The 27,137-nt window shown below is 47.3% G+C and overlaps 1 protein-coding gene across 1 annotated transcript; it reads right to left on the reverse strand.

Annotated features, from left to right (window-relative positions):
* Window positions 1-2,582: 2,582 nt before the first annotated feature.
* LOC144146785 (aldehyde dehydrogenase 1A1-like) lies at window positions 2,583-26,397 on the reverse strand. Its single transcript, XM_077678717.1, has 12 exons — window positions 26,244-26,397; window positions 23,297-23,401; window positions 10,651-10,791; window positions 9,292-9,418; window positions 8,192-8,253; window positions 6,997-7,239; window positions 6,281-6,383; window positions 6,003-6,193; window positions 5,257-5,579; window positions 4,039-4,113; window positions 3,304-3,343; window positions 2,583-2,732 (listed from the first exon to the last, which is right to left on the reverse strand). The coding sequence occupies exons 1-12, from the start codon at window positions 26,280-26,282 to the stop codon at window positions 2,700-2,702; spliced, it is 1,482 nt and encodes a 493-aa protein (XP_077534843.1). The 5' UTR covers window positions 26,283-26,397; the 3' UTR covers window positions 2,583-2,699.
* Between the last annotated feature and the right edge of the window lie 740 nt (window positions 26,398-27,137).

Genomic DNA, 27,137 nt, shown 5'->3' on the forward strand with positions numbered 1-27,137 from the left:
AGCATGAACCAACTGGCTGAACCAGTTTTGTTCAGACATAAAAATAGGTCCTTCGCCAACTCTTTGCACGTGCGTCTACCAGGTCGTAACATTATAAAAAATGAGCCCGAGCCTGTTGTGGCCCGCATCAAAATGAGCCAAATCCATTTTCCCGATGAAAGTGTTCTTTTGGTTGGACGTCACATAACCAACATGCAGCCTCCGTGAGAGGCTCATGCTTCTCAGCTGGAACTCTCAGTCGGGAGTAATTTTTTAAGGCCTTAGTATATAATTTATAAATAGATTACTAAGTAATTGATTTTTAAGAACGCTAATATTTAATGTTTAAGCCCTCAAGCTTCCCCTAGCTGGCATGCAGAACATATCGCACATAGGTTTGAGAGCGATGAATGCCGATGAATGCCGTAAAAAAGTCTCGGCGTTTTTTTTCTTTTTTTCAAATTCTTTGTAGTGGGTTCGGCTCATTGAAAAAACTAAAGAAAGGCCGAACAGCGGCAAAATTTCCCTTCATAACCAAAATGGCTGCCTCAAAACGTTGTCACCGACTGCAAATGTCTGAATTAACCGATTAAGACAAGATTAATTAACTCATAAATGCGAAGCAATTGATTGATTGTAGGGTTTAACGCGCCGACGCAACGCAGGCGATGAGACGCGCCGTAGTGGAGGGCTCCGGATTAATTTTGACCACCTGGGGATCTTTACCGTGCGCCGAAATCTCGTACACGCGGGCGTTCTTGCTTCTCGCCTCCGTCAGAAAAGCGGCCGCCGCGGCCAAGAATCGAACCCGCGACCTCGTGCTCAGCAGCACAATGCCTTAGCCACTGAGCCACCGCGGCGGGTAAATGCGAAGCAATGGAGCCGCGGGCAAGCCAAAGCCTTCAGTGTGATTGTGTGGCACCGCACTGCAGCAGTGATGGTTTCACACACTGGTGCTTGCATGCGCCGTGCAGTTATTACACGTGAGAGAAAATACAAAAGAGAAACGACGGAAGAAGATTTATAGCAGATACAAATAAAAAAAACAAGGTGAAACAACAAACGAAGAAAAAAGGGCGAAACAATGAAACATGCACACTGATATAGGCAAGAGCATGAAATAGCTGGCATTACACCATATATGGTGTAGCGATAGATGCAGGTGTAATTGTTCGCCCGTATTGCCCTCGGGTATGCCTTATCTCTGGAATGCTGCTAGGATCCACTGAATACTGAAATCTTTTCTTGGTGCCAGCATCCCTTCCTTATTACGCAAATAACTAAATGGGAATGTCTCATATTATTTTACGTCAGAAAATGCTGGAGCGGTGATGATCGCACGCGAGAATTTGTTATTTTGAATGTCTATTTTTACAATGAAATCAGAGCCAGTAAATCAGGTACGGAATGTCAATAAAACTGCTTGATTCTGTGGTATGTCGTGAATACTAATGAGCTCAGAACTCTCGTCTCAAAAAAAAAAAAAGAAAATATTTCACGAACCCAATCCGATACGCTGCCATTGACAGTAGTGAATGAACCGGATAACGAATAAATATGCACCTACCAGCGAATGATTACCATGATCCATCATAGTTTACTGAAATGTTTTGCGGTCTCGCCTAAGGAAAACAAATCCAGCTGCGATGAGTTCAGCGACAGTTCTGTTCACTGTGTACGCGTAGATCCGCAGGAAGTACATTGTACAGGCTGCTTTCAAATATGGTGGCTAATTCATTTTATCAGTGCGTATAATTCGATCAGTCGCAACGATAATAAAACTTTTGGCTTGTGCTGCTTTACAGCGTGCGTTTACGCACTCTGGCCGCTGCGAAATGAAGATTTTCTTCAGCGAACGGTGAGGTAGAAGGCGCAAGGCGTCTTAACGTGCGCAAAATAGGGGGACTGCGATAGGAATGCTGCGAATGAATCCGACGTGTAACATTCAGCTCTGGGGGTCAATCTGTTTGTACTGCGTGAACTACTCCGTTTGCAGAAGTTTGTTGAGGGCTTCTCGTGAAGAGTGTACAGCAAGGAACAGTTCAGTCATTTGCACCCGAAAGTAGTTGACTAAAAAAAGTCAATCCCTTGTAAGATTGTACCGATATTTGTTCAGAGCTGTAACGCAATAATTCAACGTTTAGGGTGCAGTGAACGCCATGATCACCGGCTTCTTACTCTTAAGCCAATTTGAACGCCACCAGTCTCTACAAATTGAAATTAAAGCACAGTTTCGTCACGTAGAACTCAGATCTCTTAAGCGCGATGGCGATATGACATGGGGACATTTTGCGGAAATTGAATTTTACGGTTCCGGACATTCCCTCGTTTCTCTTTCTCTCAAGGGACCCATGTGTTTCAAAGAATACCGATGCTACAAATGGCAAATACGCTTTCATAGCTAAAGAGGCGACGCCTCTACTCCAGTAAGATTGGTGAGAGCGCGACCAATCTCGTTGCCTTCGAAGGCATTTATTAGGCAGCCAGTAATGCTCCCCATTCGCAATTTCGGCTTCGTGGCCATACCGGAACACCGCGACCTCGCAAAGCGCAAAAGGTAAATACTCGGGAAGAATACATGTGCACGTGGACACAATGAAACAATTGTAGATGAACAATACAGATTCTTTTTATTAAAAAGGCTTAGGTTGCAGGTACAAAACCAACAAGGTATGTTGGAAGACAAACCACTTGAGACTTCTGACGGGCGCGGCGAACTCTTACGAGTGCTTGTGAGGGATCTGAATAGTGACCTGCAAAAAAATACAAAAAAAATGGAGATTTAATACATTGACGTGAAAGCATCGCATGGGGCGAGGTATTGCCTACTGTGACGCCGACTAGCCCCACTATCTTAGCGTCGTAGTTTGTTTATCAGACACCCACCTTAGCGAACATGCGCCAATTTCCTCCCTGCGTAACTCACTCTGAACATGATGCATTTAAAACTGAAATGTCACCAGCTCACAACCCACTTTATTCTATGTGCGCTTCACAGCTGCGTGACTTCATAAATAGAATTGGCTGTGATCACCTGCCACCGTGTGAACCAAGTCAAAACACCACCCCTTGTGGAAATGCCGGTTCGTCGTTTAGAAAGATTAAGTGTGCGTTAGAAGCAGTTTCCTCTGGGTAGTGGCAAGAATGCTCGCTATTTGAGACAGCTGCACGAAGCTGGAATATCCGCAAAGTTTCGCTGGTCCGTGAACAGCCACAAAACACAAAGGAAGGATGGCTGAGAAATAACCTCAACACGAAACCCAACCGGCGAATATTCAGTGCCTGGCACAATTGTGTAGTGACAATGAAGTACAAACAACCTACCGTCTTAACCTCGATGTAGTTCATGATACCGTCCTCGTTGCTGTAAGACATGGAAAGAAACAAATGCAACAGTGAACAGGTGCAAGTGAACTTCCAGAAAAATACTAACCCACATGCAAGACCAGTTAAAGTGGACAGCCGACAACTTGGGCAATCAGAACGTGAACAATTCAAAGTTATTTTGTAAGTGCACAAACGTTAGGACCATGGTTCCTGGACTATGTCGGAACTGCCTTGAGTATCTAAGTGTGAAACTAAGAGTCATGTCCGACCGAGCTTTTAAATCTATCAAGAGCGTGACTTCGTGAATTCTGACTCACAAGAACGCTTCACCCGGGATTAGTAAGGCGGGGACCATTATAAGAAGCGCATGCTGCGACGTATCTATATCCGAAGAGAAACAGCGGGGCTGCTATGCCAGTAACATAATAGTGGGAAAGGCTTTGGACATGGTATTTATCGCTCAGCGGAGCACTTGTCCCGGTATGTCGTTTGGCCAGTATACGGCTCGCGGACCCGTTTATGAGAGCAAGAGGTCTGGCTTTCTCTACACGGGCTCGGTGGAGGCGGCCGTCTGCCGTACCGGGAACGATCACCTCCCCCCGCCCCCCCCCCCCCCCCCCCCACTTTGGAAACGCACCTTTTAAAAATGTCTCCCAGTAGTGTGACGCTTTCTCGACCTCACTGGATTCCACGCTGCGCTAACCGTGAAAGGAAGACAACGCAACAACTCACCATTCACGGTGGAGACCGGACTGTTTGTAACCACCAAATGGAGCCTGCACGCCACCGGCAAGGTAGGTGTTCACCCTGGAGAGGAAGAAATACACAAATCGTATGAGTCAAAGTACACAAAAGACAAAGCAGGTGTGAGCAGAGATGAATTGCGACCTCGTATAAGACGATAACCGAGAACTATTTTGTATACAGAGGCTATTGCCGAGTAATGTGTCCGAGATGTTTTTTTTTTTTTTGTATGCGTAGCACGCCAGTACTACACATATGAAGTCTTAAAGCAAAAATCATGCAGTGCTGGTTAATACTGACAAGAAAGGACAGCAGAGCTTTCAAAGCATTTTTAATTAGTGGGGATGTGGCCGAGCTGCATAGAACAACGCTCTCACGTGCGAATCTTATTTGCAACTCTCAGTAAAGCTTTCGCGTTAATCATTTGAAAAGCTGTATTCAGCAGAGGTACTAGATTAAGCTCCGACAAATAAACGCTGCAACGTCTAGCGCTGCTAGGGGCTTCACTCGGTAAAACCCAACTGACCTGGGCCCACTTTTAGAAAGGGTGTATGGACCAAATGCGAGGATGGCGCAGTCGTCACAAAATGGCGATACGGAGACCCGGCGAGAAAATATGGAGATTAAAATGAAAGCACGGGCAAACTATACCATCAATTAAAAAGTACATCCCCTTACCTGCTAGCGCCCTTCAATAAAAACTTTATTTTATTGGCCCCATTACAAACACTGCCGCTTGACGAACCAAAGTAGGCAATGAGACCGTAAGAGGTGTCAGGTTTGGTGCACGATGTCCTGTGGCAGCGAAACTCAAGGAAAAGAAGTAGTGGCGCTGCAGCTATTTTAACCCCTAGACAGTGCGGGAGTGCCAGTAGTTTAAGTATAGAAATGGTTTCGTAGCTTAGTGTGTAGGTCACAGCGTTATTTAAGAGATTTGGAATTTCGGACTACTCCTGTAATCGCGCCACTTCCAGGATGTCATTATTTGGGGTAAAAAGGTTTTGAAGAATGGGAGTGCACGTTACCGCATTGTTATCCCGAGGATGCCCATAGGAGCGGCACGACTTGTTTCAATATGCGCAAGCTTTTTTCAGAATCTGCGCAACGACCCTGTTTGCGAGAGTAGCGAGGTGCTGCCGTGTAAAGAAATTCTGCCAAGATTGGGAAAGGTTTCCTTGAAGCAAGTGCACTGCAAGCAGCCCTCACCAGACGGTGCCGGCCTGGACACCATCGGCAAACGTGATGGCAGTGTTCAGGTCCTTGGTGATGACACCCGCGGCAAGGCCATACGAGGTGTTGTTGGCCCGACGCAAGACCTCGTCCATGGTCTTGAACTTGAGAATCTGCTGGACGGGGCCAAAGATCTCTTCCTTCGCGATCCTCATATCATCCGTGACGTTGGTGAACACAGTGGGCTCGACGAAGTAGCCCTCGTTGCCAATCCGGTTACCACCGATCTCCACCTTGGCGCCTTCCTTCTTGCCAGACTCGATCAGGCCAAGGATCTTCTGGAACTGCTCGTCGTCGATCTGTGGGGAGGAGCAGAGAAGAGTGAAAACTGTAAAACAAGCTGATTTTGTGTGGACACCTCAAAACTTCGCTTCAACATAGGCCTTTATGGACACAGCATGCCCGATGGTTGACTAAGGCACGCGGCATTGCCAATCAGTGCGGGACTTTTGACAAGTGAAAACCAGTGGTAAGGACGCTGCACATACAGAAAAAAGGTGCTACAGAGAAAAGAGAATGAAAAGTAAGTACTGTAGCCATCCAGGTGTGCCATTCACAGCGTCCATACCACTGGCCTTCCATTTCAAAGAAAAGGGAACCAATGCTACTGAGCTGTGCACCTTAATGGAATTTTTTGTTCGGTGCGCTCACTGGTTCTGTTGGTGAGCCAAAACCAGGCTTCTACTTTCAGTGTGCAGTGTTGAGTTATACGGTCTGCTGACCTGCGGCCCCTGTTCCGTGTTGTCGTCAAAGGGGTTGCCGACTTGGGTCCTGAGTTTCGCTGCCAGCTGCTTGGCCTTGGCAACAAACTTGTCGTAGATGTCTTCGTGCACGAACAGCCGGCTAGCAGCCACGCAGCACTGGCCCATGTTGAAGAACAGGCCGAGGTGAGCGATTCTGGCCGCCTCGTCCACTGAGGAAATGGCAGAGTGTCCGTGAGTGGGGCTAAAATGGCATAAAATAGCTGGTATGTTGTATGGTTGGAAAAAACAAAACTCACGGTCAGCATCCGGGAAGATGACGAGGGGGCTCTTGCCACCGAGCTCCAGGTTGACCCTCTTGGTGTTGGACCGGCCAGCTGCCTCCTGGATCAGCTTGCCTACCTGCAAGAAGTAATTGAAGGAAAATGAAACAGGTAAGTATCTGTTGGAGTCCAGGCGAAATACTAATACAGAAAAAAAAGGCATCACAAGCCCGAGCCATTATGAACCACAGAACCATTAATTGGCCAAAGAGTGATTAGGGGCCCGCAGCCCTTCAATTAGCCCCATGGATGGAGGAGTACGCATACACCTATTTATCCACGGACCACACGTTTTGTCGGGGTGCAAATGTACATTGCGCCGGCCTCGCATATTGCTACGCGCCGGGTGAGAAACCCCTGAAGAATGAACTTTCAAACACTACCGAAGACAAAACCAAATATGCATAAAATTTATTCATTTCTGCAACCGTCAATGAATAGCTTACAGGAAAGCTTTGAACGTAAGGCTATGGATGGGCGACATGACCTCCTCGGGGCGAATTCAATCCTTGAGCTTCAATTGGAATTTGACTGTTTGGAAAGTCTTAACTACCATGTTAGACTGAGAGGAATCGGTGTGCCCGACCTTACCCCATTATCTGACTAGAAAGATCTTTGGCATTAAAGCATCGTGGAAGCGAAGCCTTAACGGGTACAGAACATTGCAATTGCCAGGGTGGACATGCACTCACCTCTGTGGATCCCGTGAAAGAGACCTTGTTGATCTCTGGGTGCTCGGCGATGGCGGCGCCAGCGGTGGGTCCGTATCCAGGGACGACGTTTACGACTCCAGGGGGCAGACCGGCCTCTTTGCAGAGATTGGCCACGTACAGTGCCGTGAGCGGGGTCTGCTCGGCAGGCTTCACCACACACACGCAGCCGGCGGCCAGCGCCGGAGCAATCTTCATGATGATGAGCACCACGGGGAAGTTCCACTGCAGCAGAGAGAAGGACATCGTAAGACCAACCAGAGACATCGCGCACAGTGCAAACGATAATCGCAGGCCAAGGCGAAATTGTTGCCCAGCTCACTAGATCCGGAGCTAAATACTGGTGATAGTAGTACCACGATTGTTTTCAATACCGAACGTTGCTTTTAGTACAGACATGTCGAAGCGTCGTAACGCGAGATCCGAGTGATCTACGGTCAGGCTCGACCGGAAGGAGGCCTTTGAATTCATCTGCATTTCCCCGTGGTGTATATACTCTTTCGGGCTTGGAGAAACTATCACTGATTATTGCCGCCGGTTTATTTGGGGCACTCGATTCGATGGCGGAACTGCGCATGACAAGCCACTTCGAGCATGACGAGAAGTTTTCCTTGCTTAAAAGACGAAAACGGGATTAATGTCCCCTTGAAAATTTCATCGCCCCTCTTTGCGCAAGGGGATGCAAGAGTTTGTTTAGAGTCTTCGTTTGAAACCGATTGTTGTATGGCATTTTGAATATGAAGTTTAATACAGCACGAGGGCCAGTAAAAAAATATTCCTCCGGCTTATTCAGAAAGGCAACTGCCCCGTCACAATCATTGTAAAAAATTTGTACATTGCAGTTTCAACGCAAAATCTTGCGTGCTTGCAGCTATAGAAGTTTAGCAAGCTTTCGTCACCTACAGGTATACGCCATAAAACCCCAGCGTTGTGGTGGCCCGGGCACCCACGAACCTCTGGAAGTCACTTCTGATACGGAATATGCTGACATTTTGAGAAATATTTTCAAGCTCCTCAGATCTGTAGACATGTAAAAGTCGGAGGGTATTTTAAGAGCTTATTTAGGTAAAAGTAGACATAACTACGTTGCTTTAATATTTATAGCGGCGGAAAGCCGAACGCAAGCTTTGCTGTCGAAGGCAGATGACTGGGCGCGGGGAGGTCAAAAACGACTTACTGGGAGGATTTGACCGCACACACCCACGGGCTCCAAGCGTGTGTAGGTGAAGTAGCTGCCGTCTAAAAAGAGGAACGCCAAGTCACAATGTGTAGGGCAGCAGTTTCCAAAGTAAAGAAGATTATCACAAATACAAGAAGGCCTAATTGAAACCAGCCTACTAAACCGGCACGGGGAGGCGCACATAGGAGTGTGAACCTACTACGTGAAAAAAGTTAATTGTCTGCCATCAGCAGTAACCGCTGCGTGTACTTTTCGTACTCTACCCGAAAATGGTGGAAATAAACTGTATGAATTAGGGTGTCCTCAAGGGCCAGGTGCCAGCCACTATACAACAACGGTTTGAAGACCGAAATGACTCGAATGACCAGCCGGTAACCCGTACTTTTAATGCCCATGCGGTGTTTAGAGTTCTGGATGGTACAAATGATGGCAGCAGTTAAGGCAGTAATAGAGTGAATACATTGCGGTTATTGCGAGCCGGTTCAGCACATTAAGAGGGAATTCAGGCATCCTGTAAGAAAAGTACATACTGTCTCCATCTATCTCCGTCTGTTTTGGCAATGCTAGTTGATTCATTGTAGGGTTTAACGCACCGACGCTACTCATGCGATGAGTTGCACCGTAGTGGAGGGCTCCGGATTAATTTTGACAACCTGGGGATTTTTAACGTGCGCCGAAATCTCGAAAACATAGGGGTTTTTACTTTCCATCTCCATTGGCGATGCTAGTTGAGGAGGATCTTGGAGAAAAGGTGGGCGCCCTTACTACATTTCCCATTCCCCCCGCCCAACCACCCGAGGGATCCACCAACGCGGAGAGCCAGGATTCCAGCTTAGCTCCGATGTTCAAGCAAAATTGTGCAATGGGGTTTTCCTCGCACTTGGGAATGGTGCATCACTGCACGCACTATGCACCTATTCCACGAGGGACAAACGAATGCAGCTCGTCACGAGTTTTGCACCGTGATACGTCGGCGCAGTCACCATTTCGCTTAACTGGAATTCGGGCGGGTGGCTTTCCAGGAGGCAGCTTGATAAAAAGAGCTCGACAAAGTCCGCGAGGCATGCCTGTAGGGGATTACAACCCTGATATCTTACCGGCGGGGATGGTCTTGCCGTGGATCTTGTCGGCGTACCCGGCGTAGTAGCGCAGGTGCTTCAGGCAGCCTTCGATGTCACCCTGGGCGTGCTTGTAGGGCTTGCCGTTGTTCAGCGTCTCTAGGCTCTACACAAGGAAACGAAATGTAACTAGTTTTTATCTACTGTTGTGCCAGAGCGCCTGGCCCAAAGGCGTTGCACGAGGCGACGCGCCGACAGCGAGGCTGAGTCACGCCTCTCCCTTTCGTCGCTGCGGCGCGGCCGAATCCTGCATCTCGAAACGCTGCGGCGCGGCCGACTCCCTCAGCGGAGAACGACCCAAACAAGGGCATGTCGCTACGCCCGGAGGCGAGGTCACGGAGACGGCGGCGGCATCGCTCTCCCTTTCCCCATTGGCGGCGCAGCTGACTCGCCGCTTCGCTACCATTCGTCGGAATTCAAACTTCAGGCAGCGAGAGCCCTGATTGGAGCTTTTCAAACTTCTCGGGGCCACAACGAACTTCCCGGGCTATAAAAGAAGCTCGGAGGCTCTCATCGTCGGCTTTCCTCGGCTGCTTCTCTCCGGCACCAGTCTCTTCGGAAGCACCGAGTGAAAGGGTGCTGTCGCCTTTGTGCGAATGATGTAACGTTTGCTTACCCTGTAAATACTGTATATAAATGTTACTTCAGCTCTTCGTCGGCTCGAGGACTTCGTCGCTCTGCTCTGCGCCGCGTCGATAGCGGACGGAGCAAGGCAACATCGCTACACCGGTGACTGCGCTCGGGTGGCCAGTCGCAACAGCGGTGACAGCGGTGGGATGGCTGATTCCCAACTTCGGTGACGAGCAGGAAGGCGAGTCACAACCTTGGCGACCGCCCTGGGATAGTCATTCCCAACAGTGGTACCAGCGGGGGATAGCAACTTCACAACACTACCCATCGACAGTAGCCTACCATGCAGAATGTGGTCTTGACAAGATTGCTACCAGCAGTGGACTCGCGAATAACAATATGGCAGGCAATTTTTTTTTTCAGCGGAAATTTTTTTGAATGAGGGGGTTTGACACGTTTTTCCCTTTGTCACTAACACAGGCAGAAGTGGTTTAGAACATGGAACAATTAGCGAGGTCATAGCGGGTAAACAAGTGTACAGGAATTGCGGTTATTTACGAATGCATAGTCATTCCTCCGTTGGTTGACTTCGTTCTTGGAGTTTCCTTCACCCAATCATCTTCACTTACACTATTATGACATTGCATACGTTAACTTTGCCAATTGCGCATTTTTTTGCAAATACGGGGTGTTGTACGGTTAGGGCTGCGAGGTATTTGGCAATAATGAATGGACAGTGATATTTCTATCGTCGCGTTTAGTACTTACGGCGATGTAGTCGCGGTCGCGTTCCAAGAGTTCGGCGAGCTTGAGCAGGTAGAGCGCCCTCTCGGAGGCGTCGATGGTGCGCCACTTGGACTTGAGGTCGAAGGCAGCCTTGGCCGCCGCCACAGCACGGTCCACATCAGCCTACGCAATGAGATTCGAGTAAGTGTCGCGTCTTGGGGGGCGCATGGACAAAAGCATCAGCTTCATTCATTAACACAACTGTAGCGCCTGCTACAAATGCAATATCATAAGCAAAGGTTCATCAGCCGCCATGTGTCACCAGTAAATTAAGAAAACCCAACCGTGTCGTGCGTGTATGGAAGCACCGCAAGTACTTTCTGTAAGCAGGCAGCGCTCTTGCACTTCATGGAACCGAGACTTACTCAAACATCGAGAAAGGCTTTCCCCAACTATTAAGATCTTGCATGGAAGAAAAATATAACGTTGCTTTTTCAAGAGCCTGAACTGACAGAAAATATACACAGTGATAAAAACTGAAACATTAAGCCGATTTCATGTTAGACAACCATTCAGAGGGCAAATGTAATTCGTTCGTCCTCGAAATTACTAAAAGAATTGGCCAGAAGAGAAAGCTTTAGTTAAATGGAATGTATTTTTCCCCGAGTTAGTTCATGGCTTAAGTACCAACCAGTTCTTATAGGAGAAATAAAGCCCCTTTCATCTAACGAAGAAGATCATTGAAATGCGAAGCCGTTTCTCATGCAAGCCGAGTCAACGTTAAAGCCCATAAACCAAACTGCTTCGACCATGTCTGAACGAAGCAATCCGATTCACATCCCCTTCATAGCGCGAGGTTCCCAGGTTCGATTCCGATCACGGGGAGCGCTATTTATTTCCTTGAGGTGCTTCATGTGTCTTCGCTTACCAACAGCATCGCTTTGTAAAACCTGTGTAGAGCTGACTTTCCTGCAGTGCGTTTTTCTGCGACAGCGAACGTCATCAGTGAAGCAGATAAAAGCTGCGTCTTAGAAGCTGCATGGCAGATACATGTAGCACAGCAGAGGCGCGCCTGCGCACACACAATGTGAGTTAACAAACTCAGCCACATGTTATGCTGAATATTTGTTCCCCTGTTAACCAAAACCGCCTCCGATAGCTCACGTGCCACAGTTTCCCTGTGGCACTCTAGTTATTTTAAACGCGGCGTTCTCGATTGGTATCTAGGCGGTTACGTCGCCATAAAGTGTCCTCCGGTGCCACACAACATCGTCCACAATCGATACAGTGTGGGTTCAGAGAATGGTTCTCTTCGCAAAACAGAGAATACACATCCGCTGCAGCACCTCTAAAAGACATCCGTTGCAGCTTCGGCAACGGGAGTACGTCGACCTTGACGTGACGAGACGTCGAGAATGCGCTCTCGTAAAAGCAGCTCGAGGTGGCGGACAGCAAGTGCACAGCTCTTCGCCGGCGGAAGGCGTCAATAAGGGAGGCGACGGAGAGAGGAAGTCGATATCAGATATCGTTAAGAGCTGAACTGAGCCCGTCGCTGAGTGTGCAGCGGCGCTTAACTGCCTCAAAACGAGGGGCTGCCATGCACCGACGACGACCACGCAGCAACACTTCGAATGGTACTGCGGGCGTGTGTGGGTGGGCTCGCTGCCGGGTGCGACAGCTTGGAAAGTACAACAGCCACGGGAAGTGAAACAGCGATTATTCTAAACTAAACAGATTGACCACACTCAAGGTTGCCTATGGGTGGCAGTGTCCAGAAGCGCGTTACCAAAACGCGTAATTCACTCTCTCTCTCTCTCTCTCTCTCTCTCTCTCTCTCGCATGCACGCACACGCACAGAGAGAGAGAGAGAGAGAGAGAGAGAGAGAGAGAGAGAGAGAGAGAGAGAGAGAGAGAGAGAGAGAGAGAGAGAGAGAGAGAGAGAATTTCTTACTCGGATGCTACTGAACGCTGAGCATGTCGACCACCTGGGCTACCAGTCAGCGCTGTTCGTCCCTCTTCAGAGCTAAGCGCGTCCGACCAGGTGGCGATGGAAAGGGATTGGGCGGGCTATACAGGGTGTCCCAGATATCATGCACCAAGATTTAAGGAAAGACTAATGGCGTAACTGGAAGAAAACCTAGTGCGTAATGTTTACAATACTGTAGAGAGGCGGGCAGCATTTTTTAAATTAATGAGACGTCAATAATTAATTGTAATTATTTATCTAACTCGAGAAGTACTGTCCTAATCACTAAAGTGTCAATGAGGCACTAACGAGGGGCATCTAACTGCGGTATTTTCAGCGACGAACTAATTGCGGACACATTTATTCTGACTGATAAAGAAAACCCGCGAAATATGAAAAATACCACGTGACGTCACCTCCGCGTGCATCGCAAAGCAATGCCCTCAAACAGTCTGCCTCTGAGTTAGCCAGCATGAAATAAACCAAAGAAAGAAAGACAAAAACGCGATCGAGTTTGTGCCTTATCTGCACACGCCCCCCGCAAATCTTGCTGTTGCTGCTCCTTCCATGCATGCCATTATGAAGGCGATGCGCTGTCTCTTCGGGCGGGTAACAGGCGAAGCAGTTGCTTTCAATCAGCGTATTTGGGGACGCTGTTTTACAATGCGCGCGGAAGCGCCGTCACGTGGTATTTTTCATATTTCGCGGGTTTCCTTTATCAGTCAGAATAAATGAGTACGCAATTAGTTCGTCGCTGAAAATACCGCAGTTAGATGCCCCTCGTGGGTATGTACAAGTGCCTCATGGGCACTTCAATGATTATGACAGTAAATCTGGAGTTAGATAAATAATTACCATTAATTATTTAAGTCTCATTAACGAAACAAATACTGTCCGCTTCTCCACAGTACAGCAAACATTATGCTCTATCTTTTTGTCGAGTAACGCCATTTCTCTTTTTAAATCTTGGCGCATGATAGCTGGGACACCCTCTATACATACCTTGATAACGGAGGTACACTTTTCAGCAGATTTGAAAAGTGCCGTTAGCGGCCTATTATCGCAGCCGTAGTAGTCGCAGTACTAGTACTAGTAGTATGGGTGCACCGACGATGGACATAAGACTTTAGTGGGAAACAATGGAAAAGGGGTTTGCGGAAATAGAAAGCGAGAAAAGCAGAACATACGATTTCCGCACTACCACTGTACTACAACGCACATACAAGGTACAAAAGGCTGCAGGAACGAGCTGTTGAGAGCTTGCAGAAACTGCAGTTCATATGAATTTAATGTGCGCAAACCATCCAGAAAGAGTACACACACGAGAGCTAGTTTGAACGCATGATCATTCAGGCGGCTTGTGCAGGTAAATTGCATTGATACAAAAATACACGTGTGAGCTAAACCACAAGTGTTAAGCACTGGGTAGTGAAAATGGATTATTTGCAACTTCGCGTAGCATAGGTTTCGACAGAAAAGTGCGGTATTTCGAAGAAACAGCCTCTAAAAGCGTGTAGTCCAGTTTCTAGCGGTTGCCATTTTAGGCACGGCTCTGGAACGACAGGGGGCCGCATGCGGCTGCGACAATCGTAGACGTTAAAGTTGCGGAAAGTAGTCTTAACACTCGTGGTAATGCACATTTCCCCGCCTGCTGTGGAAAACATTTTGTAATCATTCAGAATTTCATTAATCTACGCCTGACAATTGCGTACAAGTGAAGTTTTGAAACGACATTTCTTGTGAACGACGCCAGTCCCAAGACGTGCGCAGTATGTAGCAACTGACGCACAGCGCGCCTGCGGAGCTAAAGTGTTTCTTCTCGTACGATAGTCACAGAATTCAGTTAAATCCCGAATTAGCCAGCCTTCACGGCGAGGCGTAGTCGTCACGCAGGTGAGCTAACCTATCCGCAGCTTTCACTCGGCAACCGTAGAAGCTGATCTTCAATCGCTTTTTTTGCAACGCTAGAAGACGCAAACTTTCAGGGAAGCCATGACTGGGACAGGTGGATGTGCCAGAAACAAACAGCTAAATAGTCATTTTAGATGTCCGTTTACTTTGTACTTTACTGCCATTTTGTCATGCATTGAACATCTTTTGGTGCAGGGACTATGGAAAGGCCTGCGAAACTCTTCGCGTCACGAGGCGCAAAATCAGAAGGTCATAAATCGCATCCCGCCAGCGGAGCTCAGCATTCGTAGCAGAACGCCAAACAAAGCTCCTATCACTGTTAGCAGAGATTATTGCGTCGTGAAGGCTGGCTCCCGAGACTGACATTGGTTGGCGTCAATAGCTATTTTTAGTGATGCCGTATTATCGCACAAAAGAAGCTTTGATAACGCATGTAGTGAAGGGCAGGCACGTGAAAGTCGGAAGACGTGACCTTCACTCGCTTGGCGATAAGCTCGGTGTGCCGTGTGAGGAGCAGTGCTGAGAAACAATAGAAGAAATCCATCTCTGTATTGATCAGATATGAACAACGCAGACTGCGGGAGCCGACATGCCGCGTGTTCAGGGGCACCTACACGGTTCATTGCCATTGTTTCAGTAGCGATTACGCTGTAGTTTTTAGCGGAACGCAAAATATTTCCTCATGTCTAATATTGAGCGCGAAACCTTGCTTGCAGCCCAGTTTGACGTTTAGTGCATTGCACGACCAGGCTTCAGAGCCATGGAACTATCCCATTGAAATGTATGGCGATAAAATCTTCAGAAAGAATTACATTATAAATATTCAGAGTCCTGGAAAACGTTTAGCCTGGTGATCCTGCGATGGTTTTACGAAGCCCCCGAGAGGTTGGAATTCTGAACGAGAAAGCTGGAGATTTCAGCAAAACAATACAGGTTCAGACTGATCGCGAAGCAGTGGAAATTGAGTCTGGACGTTGGTGAATCCACGTTTGCTCTTACGACGCCCCCAAACGCGATTGAAGGGTGAGAAAAAGCGCTAGCAGATGCAGGAAATTGGCCTGTCCGTGCAAGCTATCTGGAGATTGAATCGTAATATTCCATTTGTGCGAAAGAAAAAACACGTGACAACTGGAGGCGATAACAAACGTAACAGCTTGCTACTGCCGGATTAAAAGGAATTTACAGAGAGCTCGGGGTAACGTATAGAACATGCCGGCAACGTTAGTTTGGATTATTTTTCGCTCTTTCACAGGTTCTATTTCGGCAGGGAAGAAGGATCTCTTAAAGAATCATCTTTCTGGCGCCTTCAACGACGTCGACTGTGACAAGGGATCCGCATGCTTGCAGGATCTCTGAGGATGCCAAGCCCGACTAGCCGGTGTAAAATGCACATGCAAAGCAATAAAGTATTTAAACCATGGAATAGGATTTGTACTGAAGACTGAGATAGATTCAAACCACATTGTGCATGAGTCATTGCGACAGAAGGCAACGGGCCGCCAAGCTCGGCTCCGAGACTTGCTCCGAGCCGAGCAAGTCTTCCTCGGAGCGCTTGCGCCAAAAAGAACGCACAACATATTTTGTAGCGTATACTTTCGTTATCCCAAATGAAATGGTTTAGCTGATAGCGCCCTAGAAATTGTTTAATGGGAGCTTTTACATCTACTAACCATCCGTGCCCCGTCAAAAGAAATGCTAACGACTATGACGGTCAGCTGTGCTGCAACATAGGTTTAACTGCACGTGATATTAAAAGAGGTATTTAAAAACTTTCCCCCGGCGAAAACAATAACGTGCAACATTTCCTATTGCCTCATAGAGTTCCTGCATCGCGCTTTGAAATGAGGGATTTGTTGAGACACGTAAGCTAGTGTCACATTTAGGGACCACATGGCGCCACCTTTCCCACTTAAATTTTAGTCAAAATTCCCGCTTTTTTATTTATAAATACATTGCCGTTACACCAGTATTTAAAACGCCGTATTTCATAGCAGCTATAGTACATGCACTCCACAAAAATCGGTTGTTTGTTCATTTAACACAGAAATCAATAGTTGAATGACCGAAATCATAGACAATTCACGCGCTGAATAGACCCCGCCAAAATGAGTATCTTCTCGCTTTAAAGTGATTACAGCTTTCCAAACCGAAATTAGCCTAGCCTTGCGCTGGGGTTGGATCCTCAAATCCAGCCCACGGACCCCGAGGTGCTGCCAGTTTGGCCGATATAATTCTTGCAGCCTGATAGTAAAATAGACTAGAACAATTGGCGGGTCCCGAGGGGGGTTCCGGATATCCTGACCCCTCTTTAATGTTTGAATTCATACACCAAAGAAGGTGACTAGGTCGTAGAAAAAGATTGATTTTTTCTATTTCTTCTATATTTGATTTTACAAAATTCTGGTTAATAAGTAGGGCTACTATACTCCCCACATCCTCCTCATCACCAACATCACGGTCATCATCACCATCATCACCGATAGAAACAGACCCCCCCCCCCCTTTTCACAAACAACCTGCATCCGCATTCGAGTGTAACTAGAGCACAGCGCACACCAAGATTTGAAAAGCCCCGCACACACTTGTTCCAGGCCCTCTTCATTTTACTGCGCATAAGGACTTGCATATAAATTTTTATGCGAGTTAAACTGCCTTTCTGCGAAGTCAATGCAGCTAGAGCTCGGATAACGTCGTAATAGTTGAAAGTATAAAACGGAACGAAAGCACACGGCAGGAATAATCGAGTCCTACGCAAGGTTGCAGTGAAATCAGACTGGTGTTGCTTAAGAGGAGCAAACCAATCTGAATGCGCACGAGAAGAAATCCAGAAGACATGCGAGAATAGAGGCGATAGGAATGCAGCGAAAAAGTGGAGACAAGCGGTTGACTTCTCAAAGATAATCGCATTAATGAGGCGCCCGACAGTATGCACGGCCTGTCTAACAAGTGAACATTGAGGCGCACCTAACGAGCTTTGAACGCGAGCTATGGTGATGGAAGCACATTGCATATGGCAACAACGTCGCTTACGCTAATGAGGTGAAGCGAACCACCAGACACACTCTCCTCAGATCCCTTAGTACAGATGGTGCTTTTTAGGTCATTCGTACACGCCTGACAAAGGGTTTTTGCATAATTGCGTCAATGCAAACTCGAGTGGTCAAGTTAAGTGGTTGTCTAGACTAGGTCTGACATAGCGCAAAATTTTGATAAGAACCGGATGCTCATCAAGTGCAAAGAGGACTGTCAGACAGACCGCGGTGGAAGTTTCCTGCGTCGCATGGACGGATCGCGGTGTACACACACCCGACAACCGAGCCGACCGCACGGCAGCTCCACGAAATAAGATCTGGTGCCGACGCAGCTGCACCTTAGTCGTGAGAAAGAGTCGGCACGACGCAATGTGCGGGGATCCGCAGCGCGTCGTGACGGAGCAGGCATTGCAAGTGGAACAACGAAAAGGATCGAGTAGGCCAGGGTCATGACGTCAACGCATGCTGAACCTACGCCAGTGGAAACAACTCGAGTGAGCAACTGTGAGGCCGCGAAGAACTGTTGCACCAAAGAGCAGACCTGATTTCATTTCCTCGATTTCACATCTACCAGGTGTAAGTGATCATTTCTCGCTTACCAGGCCGAAAGCGAGTATAACCAGGAAAACAATTCAAGACTACCGGAAAGCTACCTCTTCATCTATAAATAACGAATTATCAACATTCATGTACCACATTTGTTCAAGACTTTCATAAGAGATAACTGGAATCTAACCTCCAATGTACGTGCGCCATGGTATACGATGATATCAAACGGTTATCTAATAAAAAGAAACGTGTGTATTGTCATGCGAAACTTGCCTCTAGTAAAGCACGCTGGACAGCTTACCAGTTGGCCTGGAAAACCTACGTATCGCTACTCAAGGATGCAAAAAATAAAGTTGTGTTACGTTGTATGCTCAAAACGAATACACGAAAATTTTGGCGCGTTATTAATCCCCCAATCACCAATTCTATTACGCGTTTTGACTCATTTAGAACCTTATTTCTGCCAACGATTGCGACTGTTTCCCTAATGACACCTTTATTAAACATTTTTCCGGAACTTCTGACTTTGATCCTCCTATCACGCATCAGTATGATTATATTGTAACGGAGTATTTTGGTTACATACTGCCGCTACGGAAGCACGCCGTTCGGAGGAAAAAAGTCGAGGCGTCGAAGAAGTTTCAAAGGTTAACTTGTTTACTTTACTGATGACATTGGTGACATTTAGCACATACAAACTTGAAATTACACTTATTACATAGATGAAAAAGACAGCCAAAAAGATTCAGGGTACTTAGTGGGACATAGCTGGCGGGCGAAGGGCTCCCGGCGGGAGGGCACGACGACGGGCGGCAGAGTTTTTGAAGAGAGTCCTGGTGCAGGCCGCACGCCGCTCTCCGCTCGCCCTCAATAGCCGGAGACGCCGCGTTATATTTGCTTTGGGGGGACGCATTGGGGGGAAAAGCGCATCCTAGCGTGTGCGGACGCTAGGGAACAAGGCTAAGGCACACCCGCAGCCAATCAGGAAGACGCTTCTTAGCTCCAATCAGACATGTCCCCGCCAAAGTGAAAAGGACCAAAAACACAGACACAAGGTTTCGACTCGAAAACGCGCGCTTGAAGAATTACGGGCGTAGAGCAAGTAGTTAGACAAAACGCACTAAAGTAAACAGGGGAAAAGGGACGGTCGTCGGAGGAACACTGAAGACACGGAGCCCGAACGCGACCAGCGCACACGCCACGGGGGGGCATGGAACTCCGCGGCCGCGGTAACAGAAGCCGAGACGAAGGTTCGCTTCCCCCAACAGCCGCGACTCTCGGCTTCTCTCTCTCTCTCGGTCGGTCAGCGCGCAGAGACAAACTTCGCATGCGCTTCTTGGAAAAAAAAAGGGAGGCCAAGGCATCGCCGCGTCCGAACCGATTTCGCACAACCCTTGGAAGCAAGAGCCCTGGCTGTGGGCATCGCGACTCAAAACAACCAGAAAACATCAGCGGACCTCCGCTTCGCGACAATATAATTATGCCCCCCGCGGCCCGTGATGTCTCTGGTATTGCTAAACTTAAACTTTCCCAATCACTCCTCACCTGATCATGATGGTATCAATGCGTAATTCATAGTGCGTTAAGCGCAACAATATTAAGGAATTTTTTTTAACAATCAATAGACTCATCTTCACATTCGTCTATGTGGAAGATCGGAAAGATAGTACCAGTCTATAAATAAGCCGACAATACTAACCCAATGAAATACAGACCAATTTGCCTTACATGTGTGTGCTGTAAACTACTTCAAAACGTTATTTGCAAAAACCTAGTAATTATCTTGAAACTAACTCTTTCTTCACACCAGCGCAACATGGGTTTCGAAAATAATCCTGCGAGATGCGACTCATCATTCACTCACAAACTACATTGCATTTTAGATCGTTCTTCGCGTGTTGAATGTATTTCTAGATTTTCCGGAGGCTTTCCATAAAGTGCCTCATAAGTTACTACTTCATAAGCTTCAGCAACAAAATATTGACTCTAATTTATTGAAGTGGATGTTTCTTTAAGAGGATGTTTCTTAACAGATTACAGTTCGTTTCAGCCAACGGTCATGACTCTGCCCGGCCAGGTTCATTCCGGTGTACCTCAGGTATCGGATCTTAGTCCCCTCTTATTTCTAATCTACCTTCCTTCTCTTGTAAATTCGAACGTACACCTTTTTGCCGATGACTGCGTAATATTCCGTGAAGTACTCTCCGATTATGACAATAACACTGTCCAATCTGACCTAAATGGTGTCGCTAGCTGGTGCAACTCGTGGCGCATGGAACTAAATATTAAATGCAAAACTATGCGCATATCATTCACTAATACCACTACCTTTTGTTGCTATCTAAACGACACTCCGTTAGATGCTGTGCAGTCGTATAAAAAGTTCGGTAACGTGCCCTTGGTATTCAAAATATATTTAACAGCGGTAACCGCATTTTATTTATTTATTTATTTATTTATTTATTTATTTATTTATTTATTTATTTATTTATTTATTTTTTTGAGATACTGTTAGCACTTACGGGCAGTTACAGGAGTGGGCCACTATATCATAAACAACACTCACACGCACAAAAACTGCCCAAGTCACAGTGCAAACGAAGGACAAGAAAAGAACTCATTATTTTAGAAATATTTCCAAGTGTTTCACAAAGCTATCAGTAGTATTTGGTACCACAAACACTCGCGGGTCAAGGTTATTCCAGTCTACAATAGTTTTGACAAGAAAGGAATGCTTAAAAATAACAACCCTTGGAGAATAAGGTGAAACACCATACGGATGATTGATGCGAGGAGAGACTCGTGTGGGAATTTGCAGATGTAACTCAGGACGTAAGTTTAGTTTGCCGTTGTACAGTTCGTGAAAGAATTTAGGTCTTGCCATTTTTCTACGCGAGGCCGGTAACGGAAGTTCTGCCTTCGCAAGGAAGGCCGTCACCGACTGATTTCTAGGCCACCGACTGATTTCTCCGTCTGATAAGGCCATCACCGACTGAATAACTCTGTTAGTTTTATACTAATTTCAACCGAGGTGCTAGCATAAATGACATTGAGTCAAACATTGGGCTTCTATTCTTATCCCGCTGAAAGATTTTAAGTGCGAATGCACTTCTTAAGCGACCCTGAACCTGCGTCCACCGGCGATGTCCGCATCACATACCCACGTGGGGGATTGGCCAGGAATCTCCTCGTCTTCCTTGGCAACGGGGGGAGATGGGCGCGCGCTACCTGGCCGCTGACATGGCACATACCCACGTGGGGGATTGGCCAGGAATCGGGCGTGAGAAGGGCTAATGCACCCGCTTAAAGGAGTACTGACACGAAATTTCAAAGCTGAGATCCGCTCTAGCAATCAAGTACAACGACAACACAAATAGGTGTCTGTGCATGGCACATACCCACGTGGGGGATTGGCCAGGAATCGGGCGTGAGAAGGGCTAATGCACCCGCTTAAAGGAGTACTGACACGAAATTTCAAAGCTGAGATCCCCTCTAGCAATCAAGTACAACGACAACACAAATAGGTGTCTGTGAATAAATGCATCTTTCTTTCTTTGTAGTTGCGTGTGTGTGTGTGATCTCTCTTTCGCGAACATTACCGAACCGCGCAAATTCAACTCCTGCATTCGCACTTTCACATTCTTCCCCTCGGGGAAATGCGGGGAATTTTTTCTCGCTCAACTTTGTTCCGTAAACTTTACCACCAGGGTGCTCCTCGCGATCAACTGATTCCTCGGCCTCTGTACCTTTATTCTCGCATCGGTCATCGTCACAAAGTGGGTTTTCAGCCGAGCAACACGAAGGAGTTTAATCAGTCTTTTTTGCCGCTTACATCACGGCGATGGAACCACCTTCCCGAAGAAGTTCTTACGATTACCGATAATCATTTGTTTCGCGCATACGTAGCAAACGTTGTATAATTAGAAGCAACGTTATGCATCTTATTAACAATTTCGCGGTATCTATATTTAGTACTTTTTTCCTTGTAATTACTCCCCTCTGTAATGCCTCTGCCGATGAGTGTAAAATAAATAAAACTAACTAAAGTGAATGAATAAAACAAATAAATATAATTGTGAGAGCACGAGACAAGTGGTTATGGACAGGACGGTTCCTGGTGTTACAAAGTCACCATGCACGCATCCAAGACGTTCTGCGTGGACTAAACGTTGGTTGCACATGTCTAAGCAGAGCGTGCGCAGGGCGGAGCAGTGCTGCAGTAGCTGTTGCCATGACCGCACCAGTTTTTTCCGTAGAAGATCTACTGGCCGCCTGCCTGTCCGCTCAGTTGGACGCCTTCTTTCCCGCTCTTTTTCGGCGGCTTATACTAATGTGGGAGGAAACAGTTCCCTACTGCGGGGTTTAAACTCGCGCTCGTGTAGGAAGTCAAACGTACCTGCAAAAAGCCAAGGACTGCGACAAGTTTAAGCCTGCTAGCAGGAATCTACCGTATCGCACTTTTGGACTTAACGCTGCCACGCGCGTGCTGGCATTTGTAGCAACTAAAGGGTGAAAACGCTCGCAACAGAGTTTTCGTCGTGAGCAGTTCATGAATTATGTGCATGCACGAATTTATGGCACGACAATGCAAATTGAGCGTTCGTGTTTACTTGGGCAAGCGACTGCGTGGCGCTAGTGTCACAATTTGAAACGGCAAGGTGAGCAAGAAATAACGCCGTTTTGCGAGAAGTGCCATTGCACATTTGCTGCAAAACCTTGGCACGAGCAACCGTGATCGAGAGCGAGTTGAGTAATCGAAATCTAGCGCACAGTTTTCTCTACCATAACAGTCCTGTAGCCGCCGGGAAGCAGGCGGTGTAGGTATACGGACCGCGACTGGAATGACAAGGCCCAGTGGCGAGCGTTCGGCTACTTATACGTCCCACTTCAGAGCTGTGCTTTGAGCAGATCACGCCTGCAGAGTTCGCCAGCGGTGGCACATCTGTCTGCGTTTGCATGTATTCGTCATCGATCTCAGTGCGCATCAAAGGAGCTAGTGCAAATCCTAGAAATTCTCCGCGGTACGGCTACGCTAGAAGGGGTCCAAGCAATTTATTTTTCACAAAGTTGTACTCTGGTCAAATATTCCATGGTGCCCAGCAGCCAACGCACCGGCTTGGCATAAAAGCTGTTCAGCGTAAGCGGGCTTTTATACGCCACTTTTCAAAAGGAACCCGTAAGAGTTTCGACCGGCTCACTTTGTCTATAGTGCGCACCGCGAGTTTCTCACCTTGTCGCCTTCCTGGACGTCGGCAATCTTCTTGCCGGTAGAGGGGTTGTACACAGGGAAGGTCTTCGCGCTCGCGGAGTTCACCCATTCGTTGTTGATGAAGATCTGCAAAAAGACGTACAGAGAATTCAGTGTCTTGACAATGGCAACGTTGTATGCGCATATCGCCGACACGAATAGTTTTTGTACCTTTGTGAAGATGGCAAGAGAAATAAACGTAAACAGTTGAGAAAACAGTTTCCCGTGGGCCATACAAGAGGCAAGAACGTTCTGAGAAAGTCGCACGAAACGAAAGTCTGTAGTATACTATGGGTATGCGTTGCCAGAGAGCGAAATGAGTTCAGGTGAAGTCTGTATGCGCGGGTACATAACAGCAGTGCGCTAGCAGTGAGGCTGCGTTATTAATAGATGTAGGTGTAGGCTATTGAATCATCTCCAAAACCGCGAAAGCTATTGGCATTTCTTAGTGGAGGAAGCATTCGGAGCGATAAAAAGCTACAGCAATTTTATGAAGATACACTCTGGTATTAATTTTTTTCTTGTAATCTCGAGACATGTATTGTTTTTCCGAGTGGCCAGGAAAGAGGGCCAGTCGGAGGTGGAACACTGGAATCATGGGAGTAGCCTGGGGGGTTTTTCGGTGTAAGAGCATTCCCGAATATTTTTTTTTAAGTGGCGCACCCCCTCCTCCCCTTCTTTTTCTGACCTTTTTTCCACCCATAGTTCTTACCCACTTCAATAAATTTAATTGAAAATAGTAGAAGATACGAAGACAAAAATAAGATAGTGCTTGGGGGCAGACTATCTTGAATTTCTTTCTTACGGGTGGGGTATAAAATTCCCCGAAAAACTTCTCTGGCTACCTTACTGACAGCAGTCGACACATTTAGAAGAAACACCCATGACTAAAGGAGTCTTATAAACAGGGAGGCATGTCGTAACGCGCAGATAGAAATGCTTTATGCAGCCACGTTATCACTCCGTGCACAGACGAACCCGCCGAATATCAGCCGTGGGCCAGAGGGGGCAAGGGTGTATTATTTATTTGGCTTGAAACGCGAAGCAAAACGTTGCTTACAATGTCTCTCTTAGACAAATATAACTCTGCACACTGTGAAACCATGTGGGACCATTGCTAAAACATTTTATGTAGCAAGACCCCCGACATAACCTAAATTTAAGCATTGTCAGGATGAGATAACCGAGCAGGAAGCCTAATGATATATGCCCATGTACGCGCCGTCCCGTTAATTTATTTCTGCGCGTACTTTGCCGGAGACATCAGTCAGCACAGAATTGACATGTGGAACCGGCGTTAATCGTTAAACCTACCGTTTAGGCAACTGGCAGCAGTGTAATAGCGTCAGTGCACCCTCTCCCACGCGTTTTCGACAACACACACGCCGCAAAAAGCTGGGCGACAAGATGTGATCCCAAATTTCCGTTGAACGAGCTGATGCCGGAACTGGGCGCGATGCAGAGAACGCGTACGGGCACCTTCTGGTCATGTAAGAATTTGGAACGCCCGCCCGAATTTGCACACACGGGGCATTTATAGAACCATCAGAAAAAGGTTAAACCTGCTGCCAAGATGCACGAAGGAAGTTATACGTCAACGAGCTACGGTCATTTAAAAAGCAGGGCTTGGGGTGGCGGGATTAAATGCCTTTTGATGGGAGAGGTGACAAGAATACACGAGAGAGCTTACGGCTCTGAAGGCCAATTCTATAGACATACTTACTGCACGGACATACAATGGGATCAGGTAAAGGGAGATTTAAAGTTATTAAATGATATTTTCCCTCTGACATTTTCCCATTTTCCCACCGCTCTATTTGTTCAAGCACCCTTGCCGCTACCGGCACGGTTGCGTACATTAAAATCTGAGCGAATAAGCTATAGAACAGCTTACAACAGTTCGCCGCTTTGGAGACGCGAATGCACATTGTAGCGTTCATACGGCGTGAATGCCCTTAGAATATTTATTTGCAGTCATGCGTCTACGCCCCCTCACTCCGGTTTTACAACCATGGTCTCTACAGTTGCTTTTTCTTCGGGTTCCGGAGTGATAAGATTCCACTGCCTTTCCTGCTCAAAAGGGCAGAATAATATACATTAAAGTGCAGCTGCTGCGCCGAGTTGCTGATACGTTGTTGTCCACCGTCCACAAAAAAAAATACATTGAACGGCGAAAGCGGGCAACAAAGCCTTTAACCGATTCGTGAAGCTGCACTGGTCATAAGCAGTTGCAGAACAGCAGGTAGCCATCTAAACCACACCAGCAAAACGCTGACTGGGGAGCTTCAACGGTTGTAAAATACGGGAGCGTTTCTTCTCGCAATTTTCTCTCGGTAATAAACACCTGCCTTACAGCGTCTTCACAAAGAAGCCGTGCTCTCAAACGCCTGAAAGGTTTTTTTCATAACAGACACGCGAACGGCACGCATTAGTCCAATTTCAGGAGCCAAACCGACGCGGAAACGTTTTGTTTCAAGACCGCTTAAAGACAGCCAGAAGCGCGAACGCAGATGTGACAGCAACGGGCAAGGAAATGCCAACTCTCAACACCCCGAGCACACGCCGAGGGCCCGGTATCAGGGAGCAAGGGGCACGAAGTAAAAAGGACATAAACAAGCTTGGCTAGACAGCGCAGCCTCCGAGCTCGTTCGGCAAGTGGCGTCCCGACAGCGAAGAAATGCGGGTCGTCGACCCTTCTCCTCGCGCGAGCAATAAAACGGCATACGCGGTATTAGCAGAAAGCACCCAAAACACTCCGGCAACGCCCCCCTGAAGCTGCGGAAAAAAGCCGCCTCAAGAGCGGGAGAGAGAGAGAGAGAGAGAGAGAGAGAGAGAGAGAGAGAGAGAGAGAGAGAGAGAGAGAGAGAGAGAGAGAGAAAAGTGGGAGATGGCCCCTGTTTTGGTTCTTTTGCCCGCGTTTTTGCTTTACCTGGGTAAACTTGATGGGTGGGTTTCTGTCGGGGGCCATGGCTACGTGGGAACGGACGGCGCTGCTTCGGTTTCGGAGGACAAGAGTCAAATGACTAGCAGACGAAACTCGAGGGCTGCTTTTATACGCGCGGAGTGTCTGGCGCGGAGCTGCCTGCAGCTGCCGGCGGCGCCTGTAAGATAACATGAAGCAGAGGGGAGGGATGTGGAAGCAATGAAGCTGAGGGAGGTGTGTCGGTGCTGCCCTCTATCACACAATCGAGCCTTATCGAGTGTTCTGAGAGAGCATTAGCCTCCCACATTGAATTTGTCAGTAGACGAGGCCATACTTTCGATGAAACTATTTTTCTCCTGACGATAGTCTTTCTTTGGCTTCCTAACGCGAAACTTTTGGTCCGTTTGTCCGTGGGGCCTTCGCGCTCCCTCGATATAACACCGCCCGCCCAAAAAAGGCGCGAAACAAATAATTGTACAACACCATATGTATATATATATATATATATATATATATATATATATATATATATATATATATATATATATATATATATATATATATATATATATATATCAGGGTGTCGAACCGGAACCGAACCGAACCGAAAACCGGAACTGAACCGGTATTTTTGCCGGAACTGAACCCGAACCCGAACCGTTATTTTTTGAGCACGCTGAACCCGAACCGGAACTGAACCGAAAAAGAAATAACGGTTACCGGTTCATGCCGAAACGGTTCGACCATCTGTTGTTGACATTGCACAGTCAATGCAATTTAGGCCTTTTTTTTCTTTCCCGTACCATCAACTTCGTACCTGCTCCCGCACTTTCCCCTCCAGACAATTGAACACTATCACGCTCTATGTAACAACAAGGGAAATGAATGAGCACCAAAGTA

The sequence above is a fragment of the Haemaphysalis longicornis genome, unplaced genomic scaffold (genome assembly GCF_048455015.1).
Source record: "Haemaphysalis longicornis isolate Haplotype H1 unplaced genomic scaffold, Haemaphysalis longicornis Haplotype H1 scaffold_7, whole genome shotgun sequence".
Classification (NCBI taxonomy): Eukaryota; Metazoa; Arthropoda; class Arachnida; order Ixodida; family Ixodidae; genus Haemaphysalis; species Haemaphysalis longicornis.